The following is a 20,211-nucleotide window of genomic DNA, read 5'->3' on the forward strand; positions in this document are numbered from 1 at the left end:
CCTTTTACATTTTCTTAAGTGCCTGGACCTGGATTTTTTTTTTCCCACTGTTTTTTGGTCAGAAGTTTTCCATCCTTTCCATATATCATTATTTGTTTAGACAGCACAAGAAAAAAATAGATGTCCTTAGCATCAAAATTAGGAAATTTCTTGTAGGTGTGCAATGTTCTCCTATGTGCAGGTTTTATAAAATGGATGTCATTCTTAAAGCATTGGATTTTGAAAAACAATTCAAAGACAGATTGCATCATTTTAAAACATTGTAATGAAGTGTAAAACACCTGACAACTGTAGGTCATTTTTGATATTGTACCAGATTTATCTCTGTATTCTGAATAGTTTTGGTCCCATTTGCAGCATTTAAATGCAACTATGAGAGTACAGCATGCAAGTGCAGAGGGGGGAGATTTAAGTGCTTGAACACCTGCCCCTTTGCACATGACACCTACTGTGCCCATTATTGAGGTCTTCATTTTTATCTAGTTATTTATTTATTCCTTCATTTATTTTATGTGTTTGTGTTTAATGTATAAACCCTAACAGTTATTACCTCTGCCAAGGAGGTTATGTGATCGACAGGGTTTGTTTGTTTGTTAGCAACATAACTCAGAAAGTTCGTGACAGATTTTGATGAAATTTTGAGGAAATGTCAGAAATTGCATATGGAGTCACTGATTAGATCTGGATCCAGGAATTTTTTAAAGGATTCTGTACTATTGGGAGATAGGGCTAATGGCGAAGATCTGCACTCTCCGAGTGCTTTTCCAGTTCTTTATGTGTTATAATACATGGTGAGGAGAAGATGAAAATCCTTGTTATGAAGGTAAAACCAGGAAATTAATCGATTCCATATGACTTGAATATTTAATCAAACAAGCTTGCTATTTGTTTTTCCATTGATATGATGATTAATTGACTTATTGTTGCAGTTTCATGTCCATTTTCACTTTTGAGCACCTGCCCCTCTAAAGGCCTGTGCACAGGCCTGAAGTGCGTTGACCTGACACTTTAAATCTCTTTGATCCTTTGTGTTTAGGACCTTAAACGCTTTATTTTAGAAACATAACGTCCCTGCCAAACTACTGGAACTGGATTTTCATGGGTTGTTGTACTTTCATTGCCATCAAAGCTCATGTTTGATGACTTGTGTCAAAAGTAACACAAATCACTTCCCTTTTGTACCAAGCATCCTTATAGTGTCAAGTCTGGGAGCCCCACTTTGATCCTCCAGCCTAAAGCTGTTTACCAAGGTGAGTCTGATGGCCTTTATTTAAGTTAGATATTAAGTAGTAGTATGGAGGATAATTGTACTTTATCTTGACTTTCATCAGTTTGACTCCAGTCCGTCTGCCGTGGCTGATGTCTCAAACCAATATGTTCCTGCAAATCACCACTAGATGTCAGTATCGCCACACAGGTGAGCACCAGGACTGTCAGCCCTGGAGTGTTTTATGCAGAGCTACCCTGTTAACGGTATATAGAGGCAAGTTTCACTCAATAGAGCAACCAAAATTGGAGAGGTTATAAAAGCTGCTGCAAGCAGAATTTGGAGTAATGGTAAGAGGACAGCTTTGGGCTGCAATCTGATTGTTTTTCCAAACTTTTGCAGAAATTTTTCATGTGGAAAAAAAATGTATTGACCTTGTTTAGCACTGCACTATTCAACTGATGTAAAAATATTTCTTTGCACCGTTGTTTCCCAGCAGAATTTTAGATTTTTCTACCTCAGTTATGATCTGCCATACAACCAGTAATTAAGCAGTGCTAGAGTAACTGTTCCCTTGTTCCAGTACAACTAACTGTTACACAATCATTTGACTGTGTATTTATCCTCCTTAATGGGACTCCTTTAGTTCTCATTTAACTGCCCCACTCAGGAATTATAACCAACAAATAATTTATCTTAGTCCTGTTTTCTTTAATGTAACATGCCTCTTTATTTTCATAAGCATCTGTAATTAAATCTCATTATAGTTCTCTGCGTAATCCTTTGCCTCCAACATCTTTGTGCACAATAGCTGCATTTTTGCACAGCATTTTGTACTTGTGAACATGTCTGAGATATAAATATTCGTATCATTTAGGCTGGAAAAACTCACACCATGCGTCTTTAAAGATATCTGATGTCTTATTTCATGTGTGCGAATTCCTCCGTCCACTTCCCAAACACTTTTACGCATGCGTAAAATGCGCGTAAAAACTTTACCACAGCAGTTTGTAGAAGATGACAAAGGTTTATTGAATATCAGTATAAACAGTCTTTTAAAGCGAATGAACACAGTGTGATGTTTTTATATTATGAGAGGTCTGAACATGAGAAAATGGACAGAATGGAGCTTGAATGACAACTATAGAGCCTTTCGGAAAATCTTGCTGACGCTCACTTCTCATGGTTTGTACATTGTAAAGGCTCCACAATGCTCACCATTGACACACTTTAGTATGACCCCGTGCACTAACAATAACTATTCACAAGTTCAAGAACTGTATATACATTTTTTTCCTTTTTAGCCTATATGTATCCAAGAATCCGAATGAAATGAACAGCATTTTTAACGCCAAATAAAACGCTCACAATAATTTCTACAGCGTCTATAGGCAATAGTGCAATGAAGAAAAAACTTGATAAATTTAGCTTAAGTTTGCATGAGACCTTACAAAAATAATACAATACGAAAACATTTCCTTAAGTATTTACAGTGCCTTTCTATTATAGTCCTTTTACTTCTTCTTTGCTGATTTTGCTGTCTTCTTTGCTGGCTTTCCCTTGGGCTTGGTTGCCTTCTTTGCTGGTTTGGGCTTTGGCTTGGCTGCCCTGGCTTTCTTCGCTGGTGCCTTTTTGGCTTTTACCGGGCTCGCCTTCTTGACGGCCTTTTTACTTACTTTCTTCGCAGCTGCCTTCTTGGGTTTTTCAGCCGTCTTTGACACCTTCTTAGGCTTGGGCACCTTCTTGGGTTTGGTGGGCTTCGCAGCCTTCTTTGGTTTGGCTGCTGGTGCCTTGGCAGGTTTCTTAGAGTCCTCTGGTTTGGCCAGCCTGAAGGATCCAGACGCACCGATGCCTTTGGTGTGGCGAAGCATCCCGCTTGCCACCAGCCTCTTCAGGGCTAGTTTGATCTGCACATCGACATTGTCGCCCACCTTGTAGTTCTTCCTCACGTACTTCTGAATGGACTGACGGGACGCTCCGCTCCGGCTTGCGTCGTGAACGATCGCTGCTTTAATCATCTCCGAGTATTTAGGATGAGAGGCAGGTTTCTTGGGCTTGGCTGACTTTTTGGCTTTCGCAGGTGCTGCCGATGTCTCTGCCATGGTTACTGTTCTTTTCAGTTAGTTTACAGGAAAAAGGAAAGTCCTGGAGGTGTAATTTCACCCGAGTCAGCTGGTGCACCGAGTGTCAGGAAGAGCGAATAAAAAATGTCCAGGCAGAAAATAAAGCGTATCCTCAGAGGGTTGACAAAGCCTCACTTTCTGTTATCAAAATAGAAATATATCTCTTATTGTTCACAAAAAGTGTCGTGTCTGCCCGCTGGATCACTTAAGTGTTTTATTCCACAGGCGCTCCAGTGAACCTATGAAGCCTATCTGCGGACGTGATTGAGAACACCAACTGCCAGCAGCTGATCTAACGGACTCCATGGAACTGGCGCCGTCCCGTTTGTGTTTCTTCATCCTCCAATTCCTGGCAAATAAAAACGCTACAACGCAGAACTGATTTACAAAACATTATGGGCTGATAGCAGAGACATTGGGCTTCAAGGTGACACACTTGTTTGTGTTCATCCGCGCCGGCGAACAACTTTTATTCCCGGAAAACCTACTGGAAGTAGCGCGTGCTGTGATCAATTTTGCACAATTCGCGTTAAATTGACCCAAACAGACGGAACCTGTGACCAAAATACCCATTGCATAACAAAATCTAATCTATGCTCGAAAGGATGCATGTTGTTCGGCGGATGTAGACTCTCGTTTTTGCTTTTAATAAAGCGATACATTTTCACAACTAACACAGTCCGGCCATTGACTTTGAGTGACGTGGTCGAGATTATTTAGTGTTAAACCTCGTATAAATTAAATGTCACGATGTGTAAGTCACAGATGACACTCAGGACGACAATAGGGGTGTATATAGGTTTAAATTCGGTGGCCTGGTTAGCTGTGTTTAAGGATTTTTGGACAGAATTGGTTATAAGTGTCACTATGGCAGTCGCCACTCGCGCTCCATTGTCAGGAAAGTTGCCAACACCTCCAAAGATCTGGGATTCTGATAGCGGGTCAAAATCTTAATCACTGAGGCTCAGATAGGGGTCTAGGTGTTTATTATGTACCCAGGTGTGAGTCCAGCTGCGTGGGGGGCTGCAGCCGAAACCAGAGTCCTTCAATATGGGGCGCAGTGATGGCTTTCTATTGTTCAGGAACTAGCGCATCAGGGCTCAGTCAACAACACCTTTGACATTTGGCTGTCCTCACTTCTTTTGGGGTCTTTACAGTACATCCTGGGCAACAAAGCCCTCAAAAATAACAAAGTTAATCCAATTCTCCTGCTTTATTTCTAATTTTATTATCAGCTCTGTTGTCCCTCCCTGCAACGCCATTTTGATTCCTATATGAAAGTCACAGACACTGGAGCAGGGTTTTCCCTCGACTTTTATGGCATGGGTATCTCACTTTTTGGCACTATTTTTTGCATAATAAGCAAATCGCTGTCTTCGCTCACATCACACCCTGAGTGCTAAACACTGGACAGGCGTGCACTTTATAAGAGAGGTGGTCCTCAGTATGTGCACCACAGTAGGATAGCCTATTACCTGTGTTAAACCATCATGATGTGCAAAACATTGTAAATAACATGTTAATTTTACACTTGTATGCTTTGTGCATTGCAGCCTTAGATTATTGCCATTAATTAAATTATGTACACTGTACTGGGGACTATATTAACCTTTCTGCCTCCACCTGTGTTCTGAGTTGAGGATGAGTGTTTTTATATTTTGTGCATGTGTGTCAGAGTGTATGTGAGTTAGTGAGCACGGAGGGGTTGTATGAGTGAATACGAGGAACAGGAGAGGGAGGGGGAGTGAAAGAGTGAGTGAGAGCTGAGTGGGGAGGGAGGGGGGAGATGAAGGGATGAGTTGTAGTATAAAGCGCACGTGCACAGGAGAGGGAGGGGGAGTAAATAGATGGCAGAGTGAGGAAGTGAGAGAGTGATTAATGGCGCGGTTTAATGATTGATTAAAGGAGGAAGGGGCTTATTTGGTGGTGTTGTGTTTTAATTATATTATTAATTGGAAATACATTCCCAGTAATGACCGTTATTATAGGCTATTTAACAGCATGCCTATTGTTTAGTAAGGCTGTTAACAGCACGTGCGGTGGGAATATCGTACTGTTAGTTGCGCTATTTTATTTAATTCTTCTGTTTGTATTTATGCTTTTTTTTAAAAAGGTTATATCTGTCCGTTGTTTTTGTCATCGACTTGTATGTTATTGTCTTTGTCCGCGTGCGCCCCGTAAAATGGGACTTCTATCCGGTCAGGCCACTCCCTCAGTCCGCCGGTAGAGGGACGTCCTCCTCACTGACTGAAGCTCCCAAGTCATTTCAAAGTCATTATAGCTATAATGAGCTGTAACCTGATGACCTCGATTTTTTTAACTGTATGACGTCAACTATAGTAATCCAAAGATCGTCCCAGCTGCAGTTATACCCATTTCTGTTTGTTGTTTTAGTATTGGTGTCAAGAGATAAGTTGATTAAGAAGTGATCAAATTTTTATCTGGACAGGTCATAAAACCAGACCAGTCATTAGAGTTGTTTTTAAGCACAAATACCAAATATATAATGTATCAGCAACTCAGATGGAACAATTTACTACTTTACATGCTTCATATTATACTATATTACATTACATAATGTTATATTTAGTGCTGCAAGTCTATGACTAATTGTAGGCTTTGCAATTAATTAATCAAAATTATAAGCTTTGTAATTGATGAATCAAAATGAATTGCATATATAATAATTAGAGAAAGATTGCATTACTGGTAGATTAAATAATAAGATTGACAAAACAATCAGAAAGAAAGTGCTTTTTTAAAAAAAGGAAAAAGCTTTTGAAGCAGTGGAGGTCAAGGACAATATTTCCATTATCCATTTACTAGTCAATCTAGGATGGTGTAAATCTGTGAATGTGGATTTTATCCATAAAATTAAAAAAAAAAAAAAAATAAGATCACAGAGAATTTATATGTTCCAATCAAAGTTGCAAAGCAACTTTAGCTGGGTGTGTTATGGCATGATAGTGCGATTAATTGGCATATATTTTTTAATCACATTTTTCACCCCTGTGATTATTTAACCTAATTAATTGAAAATTCTGACAGCACATATTATATTATATTAGATTAGATTAGACTATATTATATTTAAGGCTGCCAAAATTAATCAAGTTAATTGCAGTTGATTAAGGTCTACAATTAGCGCATTAATATGTTTAATCCCAATTAATCTCATGCTTTATTGTCCCTTTCTACACACTTTAGTTAAGGCCACAACAGCATCTCCCTGCAGCCACAGTGATCCATCACTGCTCCTTAATGTCACATTTAACACTAAAAAACCTCACAGACAGTTCAGTGGACAAGTCAGAAATCATCTTCACCTTTTTAATGATTTCTTATTCATTTCCAATCCATAGTAAGTTCCTTTATCCATGATTAAGCCTGTTAAAATCTTCAATTTACCTCTAGAAGTAGGTGTGTACACAGAACAGGAAGTCAGTTACCCTTATAGTTAAACAGTAGAAAAATTAAAAAATGACAAAAACAGTTCAAAATGCAAAATAGTGGAAATTTAAAATGCAGTTTTAAAAAAGGTGAAATTAATCACAAGTAACTACAGAAATTCTGAGATTTATTTCAATTCAGAAAATGTAATCTTTTGACAGCCTTAATTATATTATATAATATTTAGGGCTGTCAGCATTAATGCATTAACCGTGATTATTTAAGGTCCATTATTAGTGCCGTATTTTTTGTAGCAGCGTGCTTTATCATCTCGTTTATCACACTTCTGTTAAGTAGCCTCTCCCTGCAGCCACAGTGATTTTAAATAAGTCCATCACTGCTCCTTTCACTTTTAAAAACTCACAGTCTGCTCAGTAGACAAGTCAAAAGTCACCATCATTGTATTACCAAACATGTTTACTTTTTTACATTCCTAATTTTAGAATAAGCTCTTTGTTCCTTTTTAATGTCATAATATTTGATCTACCCGAAGTTCCTAATTTTCTTTCAAGTAAAGCAGCATGCATCCTGACTGTAAATGATTTACTTTTAGTCAGAGGCACTACAGAATGGCTTAAAATTAAAAATGGTAGAATTCCAAAATGCCAATAAAATAGCTGATTAATTGTGTTTTTATTCATTTGACAACCCTAATTATACTTTGTTTTATATTTCTCCAGCTAATCTTATTCAAAACTAGGACTGAGCAGTTAACCAAAATTTAGATTAAACTTCAATGTGGCCTGCTGGCATTTTCTGAAATGCCAGTTTAAAACTTTTTATTTTGCAGCAGCAGGAGCAGAGATCTTATGCTATACACATCACACAATCTTGCAAGTGTCTGTTTTAGAATAGTTTACAAAATAATCGTACTTTCCTCAATTTTGCAGATGTTTTCCTTTATCGGAATGACAATAACATGATCAGTCCCTTTAATACAATTCAGGCCGAAAATTGCAATATGGGCAAAAAATAATCACAACTAGATCTTTTAATAAATTGTTCAGCCCTAGTTTAATCTATCCAATATTGTGTTGGTTTTGATATAGAATTGATTATTTCTTGCGCTTGCTGAAAAATAAAAAAGATGAGGAACTTTAGAAATAATATCATATTAAATTGCAACCGCAATGTTGGGGAAAAACAGCACGAAGAGATTTTTTTTCCAAATCATTCAGCCCTATTTGAAAGAAATCTAGCATATTCAGATGTAGTGTCTTTATTAGATTAATATTAGTTGTATTATATGAATACTGTACAAAGAAACACACGAGATTGCTGTGTTTTGAGGAAAAAAAAAAGGTTCACGTGTAGGCTGCTATTATTGTCAATGCACTCTGGGTAGTGATGTCAAATAGCTTTGTTGTTTTTCTTTCTGATTGTACTCTCCTTGATCTACATTACAGTAACTTCTTCCTTATTGTGGTCTTTAATAAAACTGCATAAGGGTTCAAATTAGAAAGGCTTTAAGTTTGACTCTTCATAGAAAAGGATGTCAAAAGAAGAAAAATGCAGCCACCTGACTTCACTACTCAGATGGCATAAATTGATACCAGCTGACAAGGGAAGTTATTTTTGAATTTTCTCAAAATGTTGAGATCTAGAGTGTGTTTGTGCAGCAAACATATAAAACATGATTAGGCCAGCAAATAATGTGCAAAATGTACAAGCAGTTTTCCAAAGTCGTATTTCTTATAACATTTGTGGTATATGTACAGCTCGTGGCTGCCAGTTGTCTAAAATACAACCTTATAATTAACAGCTATTCTACTACTACTACTACTAATAATAATAATAATAATAATAATAATGGTAATGCATTTTATGCATAAGGCTTTTTAGAATACACAAACACATAAAATCAAAGTATCTTTATGTGGAAAACAAAGCAAGCTAAAATCAAACATTACATTAAATCAATAAACCATCCAAGTCGTACTTTATTCATGTGAACGCCTGTAGAGGAAATCTGTTCGTTTCTCATAATACTTAACCCAAACCTGGAAAGAGTCACCCGAAACATACTTTACACATGTATTTACGGAAGACAGCGACGCCATCATGTCAGAGGTATTTTAGTGTTGCGTCTCTAAATTTATCTGATACCAATTTGTAATTGTAGCCGTTTAAAACCCTCTCAAGTCTGGTCCTGCCTCTGACCCAAAGCATTCTGGGTACTATCACCCACCATTTCACTATCAGGGCTGTGGATCAGCTGTCAGAACTATCCAGCTATCCACATGATCACTGTTCTTAGAAATGAGCATTCAGTCAGAGTTGCTTTGTGAAGTCAGATTAAATCAGATGTTTTTTGTTTACTCTAGTGGTCTAAAGAAATGGTCTGGAGACGGGATTAAGATTAGATTATCTCTTTATCTGCGATGAATCCTCTCGACTTGTAACTTGAAAGTTACATTGCATGAAATACTTGACTGTCTCTTAACATAAATTCTTTAGCAGTTTTAGAGTCATTGTTAATATTACAAATTCTAAACTTTTCCATAAGTGAGACCTTAAAAACTTTATAGAATACATATAAGATTTAAACTTTAATCTGATTGATAGCATGCGGAATAAAGGCACCAAATAACTGCTTTGTAATGTGTCTCCTCGTAAAATTAGTTTTGTTCTTGTGCATTTTATGGCAACACAAACGCTACAATAACTCAACCAGTCAGTAATCTGCTTGATTACACATATGTTTGTGTTTTTATGTAGGTTTTAGCTTTTGGGTGTTAAGCAGTGCTGTTGTTACAAAGCTGAAAATATGTTAGAGCCATTTGAAACCAGTGCAAACATTTTTACTGTAAAAAGGTTTACTTTTGGATAAAATAACAAGAAATATGTTGTTTCTGGGCATCAGTGGCTCATTCTGTAGTCACTTGGGTTTGGAACTGAAGTTTTTTTTTTTGTTGTTGAAAAGAGACATACAATGCCAAATTAAAAAAAAAAAAATACCTGAGCCAGTCCTGTACAGTATAGAATATTGTACCACAAATGTAAAATTGATGTTTATATCAAATTAAAATGATCATGTTTCCTGTTTTACTTGGCCTACTGGCATCAAACAAAAACTAAAAGAGAGCTTAAAAATGCACTTTCCACACAAATTGATTGCAATTCAAAATTTGGCTGCGTTTTCATGCTACTGCATGACAAAAATGGTGCATGCTGACGTCACGCCACAGGATAGTGGACTTCTAAGGTTGAAATTGGACTTTTGAAATTTAAGGTCATAAAAAGTATTTTCACTTGTGAGAGGTCTTAAGTTTTCAATGTCACTTTGCTCAAGTTGCATCTTTATCAAATCAGTTTTCTTTCCAGTTTTATATGATGTTAATCATTATTTTTTAATATACTGTGTGTTTACTCAGGTTACAGTTTTCAGACCCACCAAGTTTCCAACTAAAAATATGTACAGGCCCCTTTATTTTAATAGGTCCTCTCTGACAAAAAAAAAGGTGTATTTTTCTTTTTAAATAGCAACACTATTTAGTATCAAGTTAGCATACCTGAAAATATGATATACTAAATATAACCATACAGTGTATTGATAGAATAGAGGCATTGAATGTGCCAAAAATGATCAGATCTGGGCATTTTTAACCTAAAAAATGTATCTCCCCGCTACCATTTGACATTTCAAAATAGTGAAATAAATCAGAAAATTCAGTCCTGGTCTGGTGTACCAAGAAATCTCACGTCTTTAATTTTTGACTATCTGCTGCACAAAGAGTGGTATTTATATTTTCACACCAGGTCTTAAAAAGGTCTAAAAAAGTATTAAATTGGATTTTTTAAAGTATAGGAACCTTGGTACAGGATTTTTTTGTTGTTGTATCGCTGCAGTAGTAATTCAGTAGTGTAAGGAACATCTACAACAATATTTCCATGGAAAACCGAAAAATTGCTTTGACTGACATTGTTAAAGGATTTCCTCAACTTTTTCAAGGCTTAACGTGCTGAAAATTAGGGGAAGTACGAATGACTTTGGTTGTACGGTTTGAAGTAACAAGCACAGATTAGCAGTTTCATAACGGTAAAAACTGTAACACAGATAAGACTGTTTATGTCTCAGTGACATCACGTGCTAAACTAACAGCATGCTGTGTTGAGACAACACAAAGTGTGAACAAGGCATCGACACACTAACAGTTGTAATACACTTGTACCGAGGCCAGCTGGGCTGTGAGCGTGCTCAGTAGAGGTAGTGTTTGCGCCCGTTCAGGGTTCTGACAGTTGTGACAACACTTGGATGTGTTAGCAGGTGTCATTGGCCAAGTGGTGTGCTGACTGCTGTACAACTGAGCCAAAAGAGGCCCTGTGGCTTTGTGAATGACTTCCCACTCTGAAAACACAGTCATCTCAGTATGTAGAGCAGGTAACTATTTCCACAATGTCAGCTGTCAAACAGCCTCTCACATGACAGCCATGTGTCAGGGCACCTGTGTGTTGTCAGTCAAAGCAGCAGAGATGACTCCAGCAGAAGCTTTTGTCATCCATTGTCTCTCCATTTTGGTCATCTTTTTCATTAAAATGCAGAGCTGTTTATCTACATTTCCCATGTATCTCTGCAGATACACATGTGACATAAGGACCACAAGCCATCTCATCTGATTTAACACATTGCTGTTCAAGAATGCCACATTTAGCCCTAATCCTGACTTTAACCTTTGACCCCTTAAGACTTGGAGACTTAGGTAGAGTTCATGAGTAACACAAGCTGCTACAGCAGGCTGCCACTCAACAAGAGCCACTTATTTCTGCGTACAACTTCTGGGGATTAAGATATTTACTGATTGGGTACAACCTAAGAGTGAGAGTGACAGACTCAGTAAGATACTCCAAAATTAAAAAGGCACCTACTGAATATACATTTGTGGTGGAATAGTTGGAAGATGAATTGTTTTTTGTTGTGTGATTATACCCACTACACCATTGTGATAAAAGAGACAAAGAAATCTGAACTATTAGGCCATTTATTTAACAAAAATACACAAGTAAGGATGTCAACTCTAGCTTCTGTTTGGACCTGCTAAAGTAAATGTCACTGGCATTATGGCATAAACAGTATTTTGGGGAACTTTGTCAGGGTAGGGAAGGGCACTCTATCCCATTTCGTCAAATGAACCGGCACCCTGGAGGGTACTTTCTTTGCTTTAAAGCAATGGTTCTGAACTGATCTAGCATAAAGACTCACTACCACCTCCTGGATGACAAATCCCACCCAAATGTTTTTTTTTTATTTTTATTTTTTTAATGGAAAAACAACTTTTTTTCATGGAATATGGGTTGGTTTGGACTTGAGAGGGAACTAAAGAAGTGACTGAGCAAAGAGACAGAGGTATATCCTTCAAAATGAAAGCACTTTTTATACTTTTACCACATATTTTTTTCCAGGCACACATCAACAATCCACTAAAAATGGCTCCATGTTTTGTTCCCTGGAAGGCACCCTAGACAGCTCTTGTCATGTATTATGCACCAAAGGGGAATCCAGGAAGGCACTTAAATACATCCCAATAACACAGTCCTTCTTTTGTAGTTTAGTTATGAAGTAGAATATAAAGTAGAATTATCTCTTTTCACACCATGTTAATTAAAACTGAAGTGTAGGGGCTGCTTCAAAGTAAAATTCATGGTAGAACTGTTGCTTTAGATTGGATCAGATTGCATAGGTTCATAATGTTATGGATGATTGATTTATGATGAGTAAAACTGAAAAATTGAAACATTTTAATATTCTTTTGTTCTCTTATGATGTCAAAACTCCTCCCTTGCAAAAATATATGATCATGAGAGTATTCAGTAGACTTTGTACAGTTTTTTGGAAAAAGACGGTAGTCCACCAGAGACTGGTGGTTTAAAAAAGGTCAGAGACAGGTTTAAGACAAGATCGTTTCTTTGTTTTTGTTTTGTTTTGTTTTGTTTTTTTACCAGAAATCCTCTTGACATCTTTAAATATTAACGAGGCACTGTAAAATCTACTAAGATTATTCTCTCACATGCTCTTAATAGAGTTTCTAATCATGTGTATTTTACACTTTTTATATAAGTAGCTTCTACAAAAAAAGAACTACTATAATACTATAATAAACTAACTGCTACTATAATTGGCAGCATGTCTGTCTGTCTGTCTGTCTGTCTCTATTTGCACGCCATACTGTTGCTTTAATTGTCCTTGATACCTCTCAGAAGACTTCTTGGGTGTACTGGATTTACACTGGTGCCATTAAAGAATTTTTAATCTGTAAAGATTTTCTATAAAATCCAAAATTGTTGCACTATTTGCTTCAATTTGCCCCCATCCCCGTTCCCATAATAATAATAATAATATAATAATAATAAACTTTATTTGTATAGCACCTTTTAAAACAGAAGCTTACAAAGTGCTTTGACACCTGGAAGAATCACAATTTAGACAAAGCAATGTAACACAAACAGCAAAACACAACAAGAAAGACAAAACCCCACAGAGAACCCATGATAAACTCAGCCAGCACTGTAACTCCAACATCATAAAACCCCAGAAGAACATTATATACATGAAAAACAAGTCAAGTCAGAAAGACTTCATAAATACCCAGATATGTAAGATTCCAGAATAAAAGTAAAGACTGAGAATAAAAACCAAGAATAACCTAGACCAGTCCAGGCAACACAGGAACCAACTACATATAAAGAGACCTAAGGACCAGAAATATAAGAGTATTTAAAATACTGGGAAGAGACAGAAAGGAATAAAAATGTAAACAGTAAGACTAGAATAGAGCTAAATAAAATAGGCAGAGATTAATAAGTTATAATACAAAAATGAAAATGCAAGACAGCGAATGCTATTAAGCATAATAATGCTCATAATCATAATAATTACAAGAATCAGGTAAAACCGATAAATCAGCAATAAGAGGTGGACTCAGTAAAAACAGAGGGTGTGGGTAAAAACTCTAAAATCAAATAGGAGGGTGGAGATGTTGCAATAAGAATCAGACCAAACATAAAATACAAAGCACAGAAGAGCAGACAAAGAGGCTTTAAGGTCAAAACTGAAGGAGAAGTAAAAGATTCAAGAGAGAAAACTGGCAAAAAGAGGAAAGACACAGTAAAAGACAGAAGACGGCATCACATAAAAGCAAGTCTATAAAAATGAGTTTTAAGAAGTGATTTAAAAGATGTCACCAATTCAGCGGGCCTTATGTCCTTGGGCAGATCGTTCCAAAGTCGAGGCAACCTGACGAGAATGTCTATCACCTTTAGTCTTGAGCCTCGACTTTGGAACGACCAGGAAACCCCCACCCAAGGATCTACCAATCAGCAGTGGCCTAGAGCGTCTCAAACTACCCTTTTCCTCCAAAACTCATAAAATGCAGTTTTATCACCTTAAAAATGTATAATATGATGAAACTCTCACATTATACACATAAACAGTAGTGCTACATATCATGATAGGTTTGTTTGCGTAGGATTTCTGGCGATTCCTGCAATTTTAGCATGAAAAATGGAGGCACCATATTTGATCATACCCCTGTATGGGGGTGTATAATGGTGTGTTAAATATTAAGACATTACAATGTTTGTACTATTACCTCCTCCTCATTATAATGTAGGATAATAGTAATGTATAGAGTAGATCAGTGGCTCTCAAATGGTGTGGTAAGGCATGTTGATGTGCAAGTTTAGGTTAGCACCGGGAATTTGTACAACCATATGTTATTCATTCATTCCTCCAGTCTTTATTTAAATCTCGAGAAATCATTGAGGGAAAGCCCTCATTTCCAGTGACACCAAGAGTAAGTTTTAAAAAGACAAAAAGACAGAAGAAGAGTGAAAAAAAGACTTGAAATCAACTAAAATAATAAATAAATCATGAGCATCAAGAAATGAGCAGATTGAAGTCAGAAAACGTTCCATTCATGAGGAACAGTTAATAATCATGTTTTTGAATTCGTCCATGCTGATAATTGTGTTGAGTTTTAGTGTGCTTTGTAAGGTGTTCCAGCTTTGTGCAAAAGGTGAAGCATGATTTCCCAGTTTTAGTACACTGGCTACTTTGCATGGATATGAACATGGTAAGCCTTGAGCTTTGGCTTGATCTTAGGTGTGCCTTGGGGAAATATAGAGTTAAAACCACTGGTGTAGAGAGATGTTGCCACGAGGTTGTAATTAGAGAGTCATCCAGTGCTTAATTTTCTAATTTACAGAATATTTCAAGGTATACATTTTAAATTAAGTGTGATTTTTTTTTTAATTTTTATACCTTTATAACAGCTTTATTATGTGTTCATTGTGTCCATTTTATTTTCAATGTGAGCCTTATTTCTGTTTAAATTCATTAGCACATTATAAATTTACTAATTTTCTTTAAGGAAACATATATAGCGTAAATGGTAAAAAGTTTTTATTTTTAGTGTTATATCACTACTAAAATTCACTTAGTTATTCAATATTTGGAATTTTTCCTGGTTTCCTGTTGGAATTATAAGATTAAATTAGTGGTACCACCATTTCTTATACAGTACTCTGTAGCCAGTCATGTCTCACCTCAAAAAGTAACTTTGATGTCTCTGAGCCTGTTAGGAGACACTGCAGCCATCTCAGATGGCTCTGTGAGGTTTGACCTGTCTCTGTTTCATGTCCCATGTCCTAAGCTTTATCAAGAGGAAGCAGGTCAACTCCTCTTTGAAGTTTTATGCACCTCAAATAGAGTTGTGTGTGAAAAATACATTTTCTGTTTTATTTGTAAGATAATGCTCATTTCACTTTATATGTGTTTATTTATCTATTATTAACAATTCAACATGCATACACTTAGTGGATTTTTTCTTTTACCATAAACAGGCAAGGAACCATATATGGTCACTTCGTTGACCTTGATTTTCACCTTAATGATGAAAAAATGATAAGTGGCAAAAGTAAAATAGTCTCAGGATGCCCACCAATAATATTATCATACTTTATGAGTATTTCTATGAAGGGTTAAAAGCAGCTATTCTAACCCCAGCATCACATTATAAAATGGCATTGTTCAGAGTAATACTCTATATGAGCTATTCTATAAGGTTGTTTGTGGTTTATGCAATCTTAGGTTTCTTAAATTATTATTACATATTTTTAATATGAAATAAACCTGTATAAGAGATGCCATGACTTAAATCAACATTTAATATTAATCAAAGGAAAAAATAGAACTAAACAAAGAAAAAGTGTCACAAATACACCAGACCTGTTAGGTGGATGAGGATCTATCTTTTCCTACTAGCCATTTATTTATGGTCAGACACTTCTGGTTATATGTTAACCATGTACCTAGCCTTTGGTCAATTATTCTCTTTCATTTTAAACCTCTAAGTGAGATTCTCTGCTACAAGTATTTTCTCATTTACTTTTTACTATTACCCCAGGATGTCAAAGTAGGCCACATAATTATGTTAGTGTCCCTTTGGGTGGATATGAAAGTTGAAAAATTACACTAAAGTTAGCCAGAGATGACTTGTAGTTGTGTGCCTGACATGTTTGAATCCTGAGTGTGGTTTCAGTGAGAGTACAGTAGTGATTATCGGGGTTAACGCAGGTGAGACATTAGATCTGGTTTGTCTGCACTCCTTAAATACTCTGTGGTTTGTTTATATGGACATCGGCCAACAGGGCTGCCCTCAGTTCAAGATGCAACTGCAGGTTTCGACAGCAGAGGTCTCTCTATGCTTCTTTTAACCTCGCTGCTGAGCCTCAGAAACCTCATCACTAGAAGCTGCTGTGAGCCTGAGCTTGACTTGACTGAAATCAGCAATTTGACACTAGAATGTCAAAAATAGCCAGTGATGTTCTGATGGCAGACTGATTCCTGCATGGGGTGTGATTACTACACAGAAGGGGCTTCGCTAAATCATAGAAGTTTCCAGAATTCCTTTTTTTACTTGGTATTTTTCTTTCTTTTCTTTAACTCCCCTCTTTCAGCCTCCTTCCTACTCTCTCTTCTGCCTCTCCCGTTTGATGTCCCCAAGAGATTCCTCTAAGTGGAGCAGTAAGGGCTCAAACTGTGTCATTCAGTGACCTGATTCATTTTTTCTGCTGCTTTTTTCATCATGCGGGTGATTCCCTCTATTGCACAATCACCACTGCCTGACATTCAGTAGCTTGGATTTGCAGCATTATCCTTTTTTTAATTTCTTTAATTAGTTTAGGCTAGTAGGTACCACAGAACTTCAGTAGCAACTGCCTTCTTAATTTATTGAAAATTGAATTAGCTAAGAGACAATAGATCAACACTAAAGTTTTGATCCAGCAAAATGAAAACCTGCTGTTCGTTGTATTTTACAAACGGAACACCAGTTTTTATGAGGCTTTCAATCCTTTAACTCTCGATTTTGTGGGCAGGCCTTGTGCTTCATGCTTCATTTAAGCTTTTAGACACCCAGAGAGTCTCCTCTTTTAACTCTATAAATTGTTTATTTCAGTGAGGTAGATGGCAGGAGTGCCTCCCAGCATACTCAGAAAGTACTTCACCTTACTGTGATGTCCACACAGAAGCATCCAGAGAAAATTCGCCCCACTGCAAAACTAAAGGGTAATTTTTAGTTATTTTTGTCCGTCACATGTTTTATTTTCTTCTGAAGCCATTTATTGAGTTATTTGTAATAAATGCGCACTCCAGAAACCTACACAAAAGCTTATATATTCTGGTTCATCTGAGCGTTACCTCCACAACTAAGAAAATCTTGTGATGTTGTGCACACCAAGGTGCATTCAGAAAGTATTCAGACCCCACTCATTCTTTTTAGTTTTGTTATGTTGCAACCTGATGCTACAATCATTTGAAAAAACAGAGACATGTTTGCAAATTTATTAAAGATTAAATGAATAGCACATGATTTAGAAAGGCACACATCTCTTTTTAGAAGGCCACACAGCTGACAATGCATATCAGAGCAAAAACCAAACATGGGGTCAACGGACTTCCTGCAGAGCTCTAACAGGATTGTTGCAAGGTACAAATCTGGGGAAGGCTACAAAAACATTTCTGCTGCGCTGAAGGTTCACAAGAGCACAGTGGCCTCTATAATTCTCAAATGCAAGAGATTTGGCACGACTCTGCCAAGAGCTTTCTGTTGTAAGAGAGGTGACCAAGAATCTGATAGTCACTCTGACTGAGCTCTAGAGATCTTGTGTGAAGAAGGGACAAAGTTTCAAAAGGAGAACCCACTGCAGCCCTTCACTGATCTGGGCTTTATGATAGAGTGGCTAGATGAAAGACTTTCCTCAGTTCAAAACACATGAAAGCCCACTTAGTGTTTGCAAAAAAGCCCATGAAAGACTCTCAGACTGTGACAAGCAAGATTCTCTGGTCCGATGAAATCAAGATTGAACTGTATGGCCTCAATTCTCAACATTTTGTCTTGAAGAAACCAGGCAGAGCTTATCACCTGCTCAATACCATCCCAGTGAAACGTGGTGGTGGCAGCATCATAGTGTGGGGGTGTTTTTAGCAACAGCGACTTGGAGACTGGTCAGGGTTGAGGGAAAGCTAAATGGAGAAAACTACAGGGATATCCTTAATGACAACCTGTTCCACTGTCCACTCCTAAAGGGTCCGCAATCAACCTGACTGCGCTTTAAGAAATTGCAAAGAAGAATGGCAGAAAATCCCCCAATCCAGGTGTGTAAAGCTTGTTGCATCATATTCTAAAAGACTCAAGGCTGTAATAGCTGCCAAAGGTGCTTCAAATAAGTACTGAGGGAAGGGTCTGAATGCTTCAATGGGATATTCCAGTTGTTTTTTACAATAAGTCAGCAAAAATGTCTACAATTCTGTTTTTATTTTGTCATGATGGGGTGTTGAGTGTAGATTAGAGACAAAATAATCTAAATGGTTGTAGCATCAGGCTGTAACATAACAAAATTGGGAAAAGTGAAAGGGGTCTGAATACTTTATGAATGCACTGTATAATATAACTCTGTTTTTATTTAAAAATGCTCAAAGATTAAAGTTTTTGCTAAGAGCTTTAGACTGGTTATGAAACAGACTTGGAGGTATTTGTTTTTTATGACCTACCAAAGCAAACAAGACCATCAGTGAAAAGATCGACATTTTCCTATACCATAATTTGTTTGACTTGTATCCACTCCTTAGGGATAGGTGTCAGCACAATTGTTAGTTTGTTAGGATCCTGCATTTGCTGTACCCAAGAGCATAGCTAGTCTTCATGGGGTCCATTATTTGGAGTGTCATGAGTCGGATGCCCGACATGGTAATCAAACCCCTCTCATTGTTGGCATTACATTGCTGTTGTACTCCTGTACTTTTCAGTAGTATTTAATCTCTGTGCTTGCTTGAACAAAAAAAAAGCCACAGACTGAGAACCAAGTACACTTGCATCAGTGTCCTCTATTAATGTTGTGTTGGATGGAATTTTCTAGCAGCCAGGCTATGATGACTCTGCTTATGTCGAGGAGGTACTATCAAAGTCTACTGTAATGGAAGGCAACATGTCTGGTACTGAAATCGAGTCAAGTCAAACAGAGTTAAACTGTACCAGAAATGGAAATGCACCAAAAGAGATAAATGTACTGCTTTGTCAACAGGGCCTGCCCAATACTGTTGCAAACCAAATACTCCTCACAAGTGCTTTATCCAAACCTAAGAGAGCCTGAACATCTGTCCAATCTTTCTACAGAAGAAAGGTCAGAGTTCAGCCACAATCTATCAAAACAAAATAAAAACTACCAAGTCACTAAAACTGAACTGATAAAATGAATTAGTCAGTCATCAATGTGCTTGTTAACAATCCTACATCAAATGAAGGGTTCTCCTATACAACAGAGAGCTCCTACTGATCCAGCCTTTATACATTTGCACAGCTATCTGCTCCTGATCAAAAACACTGCAGAGAGAGAGAGAGAGAGAGAGAGAGAAAACAAGAGAGAGGGAAGCATCCACCTATTAGGGACAAAGTATTGTTTGATTGATTGGTTTATCTCTATATCTTGTATCAAATGTTTACCAGCCCATAGGGGAATTCAAGATAAAAGACACAAAACGCCAAAATCAGATAACGGATCATGGCGCACATTAAATAAAATCTACAAGAAAACATTTCAGAGGATTCTCTGCAATTTGAGTCAGTCTGAGCCTTGGGGCTGTTTTATAATTAATCTTACTGAACCAAAAACCTCCTCATTAAAAAGACAATTCACAACATCACCTTTTCCCGACCCAAACATATCTACACTCTTCAACTGGATCTTTGTTAACTAGCAGACTTCTCAGTCAGAGCTGCACATGAGGCAATGAAACTCAAGAGAAAACACCAAAATTTGATCTTCAGGAATGTCTTTATGTCTGCTTTCCTCAGTTTTTGAGGTTAAGTACAAAACAGTAGTCAAGAATTAAAGTTAATCTGCCTTCTGTGCAGAATGCAAGCTTGCACACTACTT

At 37.1% G+C, this 20,211-nt stretch overlaps 1 protein-coding gene and 1 long non-coding RNA gene across 2 annotated transcripts; one reads left to right on the forward strand and one right to left on the reverse strand.

The window, feature by feature from the left end:
• Positions 1-236: 236 nt before the first annotated feature.
• Positions 237-4,873, forward strand: LOC121528142. Its single transcript, XR_005993472.1, has 3 exons — positions 237-1,250; positions 1,332-1,417; positions 3,556-4,873. It is a non-coding gene; the product is annotated as an uncharacterized LOC121528142 (long non-coding RNA).
• On the reverse strand, positions 2,219-3,557 carry LOC121528141 (histone H1.0-B). Its single transcript, XM_041815373.1, has one exon. It carries the CDS (start codon positions 3,307-3,309, stop codon positions 2,722-2,724), a length of 588 nt encoding a protein of 195 aa, XP_041671307.1. The 5' UTR covers positions 3,310-3,557; the 3' UTR covers positions 2,219-2,721.
• Positions 4,874-20,211: the final 15,338 nt, after the last annotated feature.

The sequence above is a fragment of the Cheilinus undulatus genome, linkage group 20 (assembly GCF_018320785.1).
Source record: "Cheilinus undulatus linkage group 20, ASM1832078v1, whole genome shotgun sequence".
Taxonomy (NCBI): domain Eukaryota; kingdom Metazoa; phylum Chordata; class Actinopteri; order Labriformes; family Labridae; genus Cheilinus; species Cheilinus undulatus.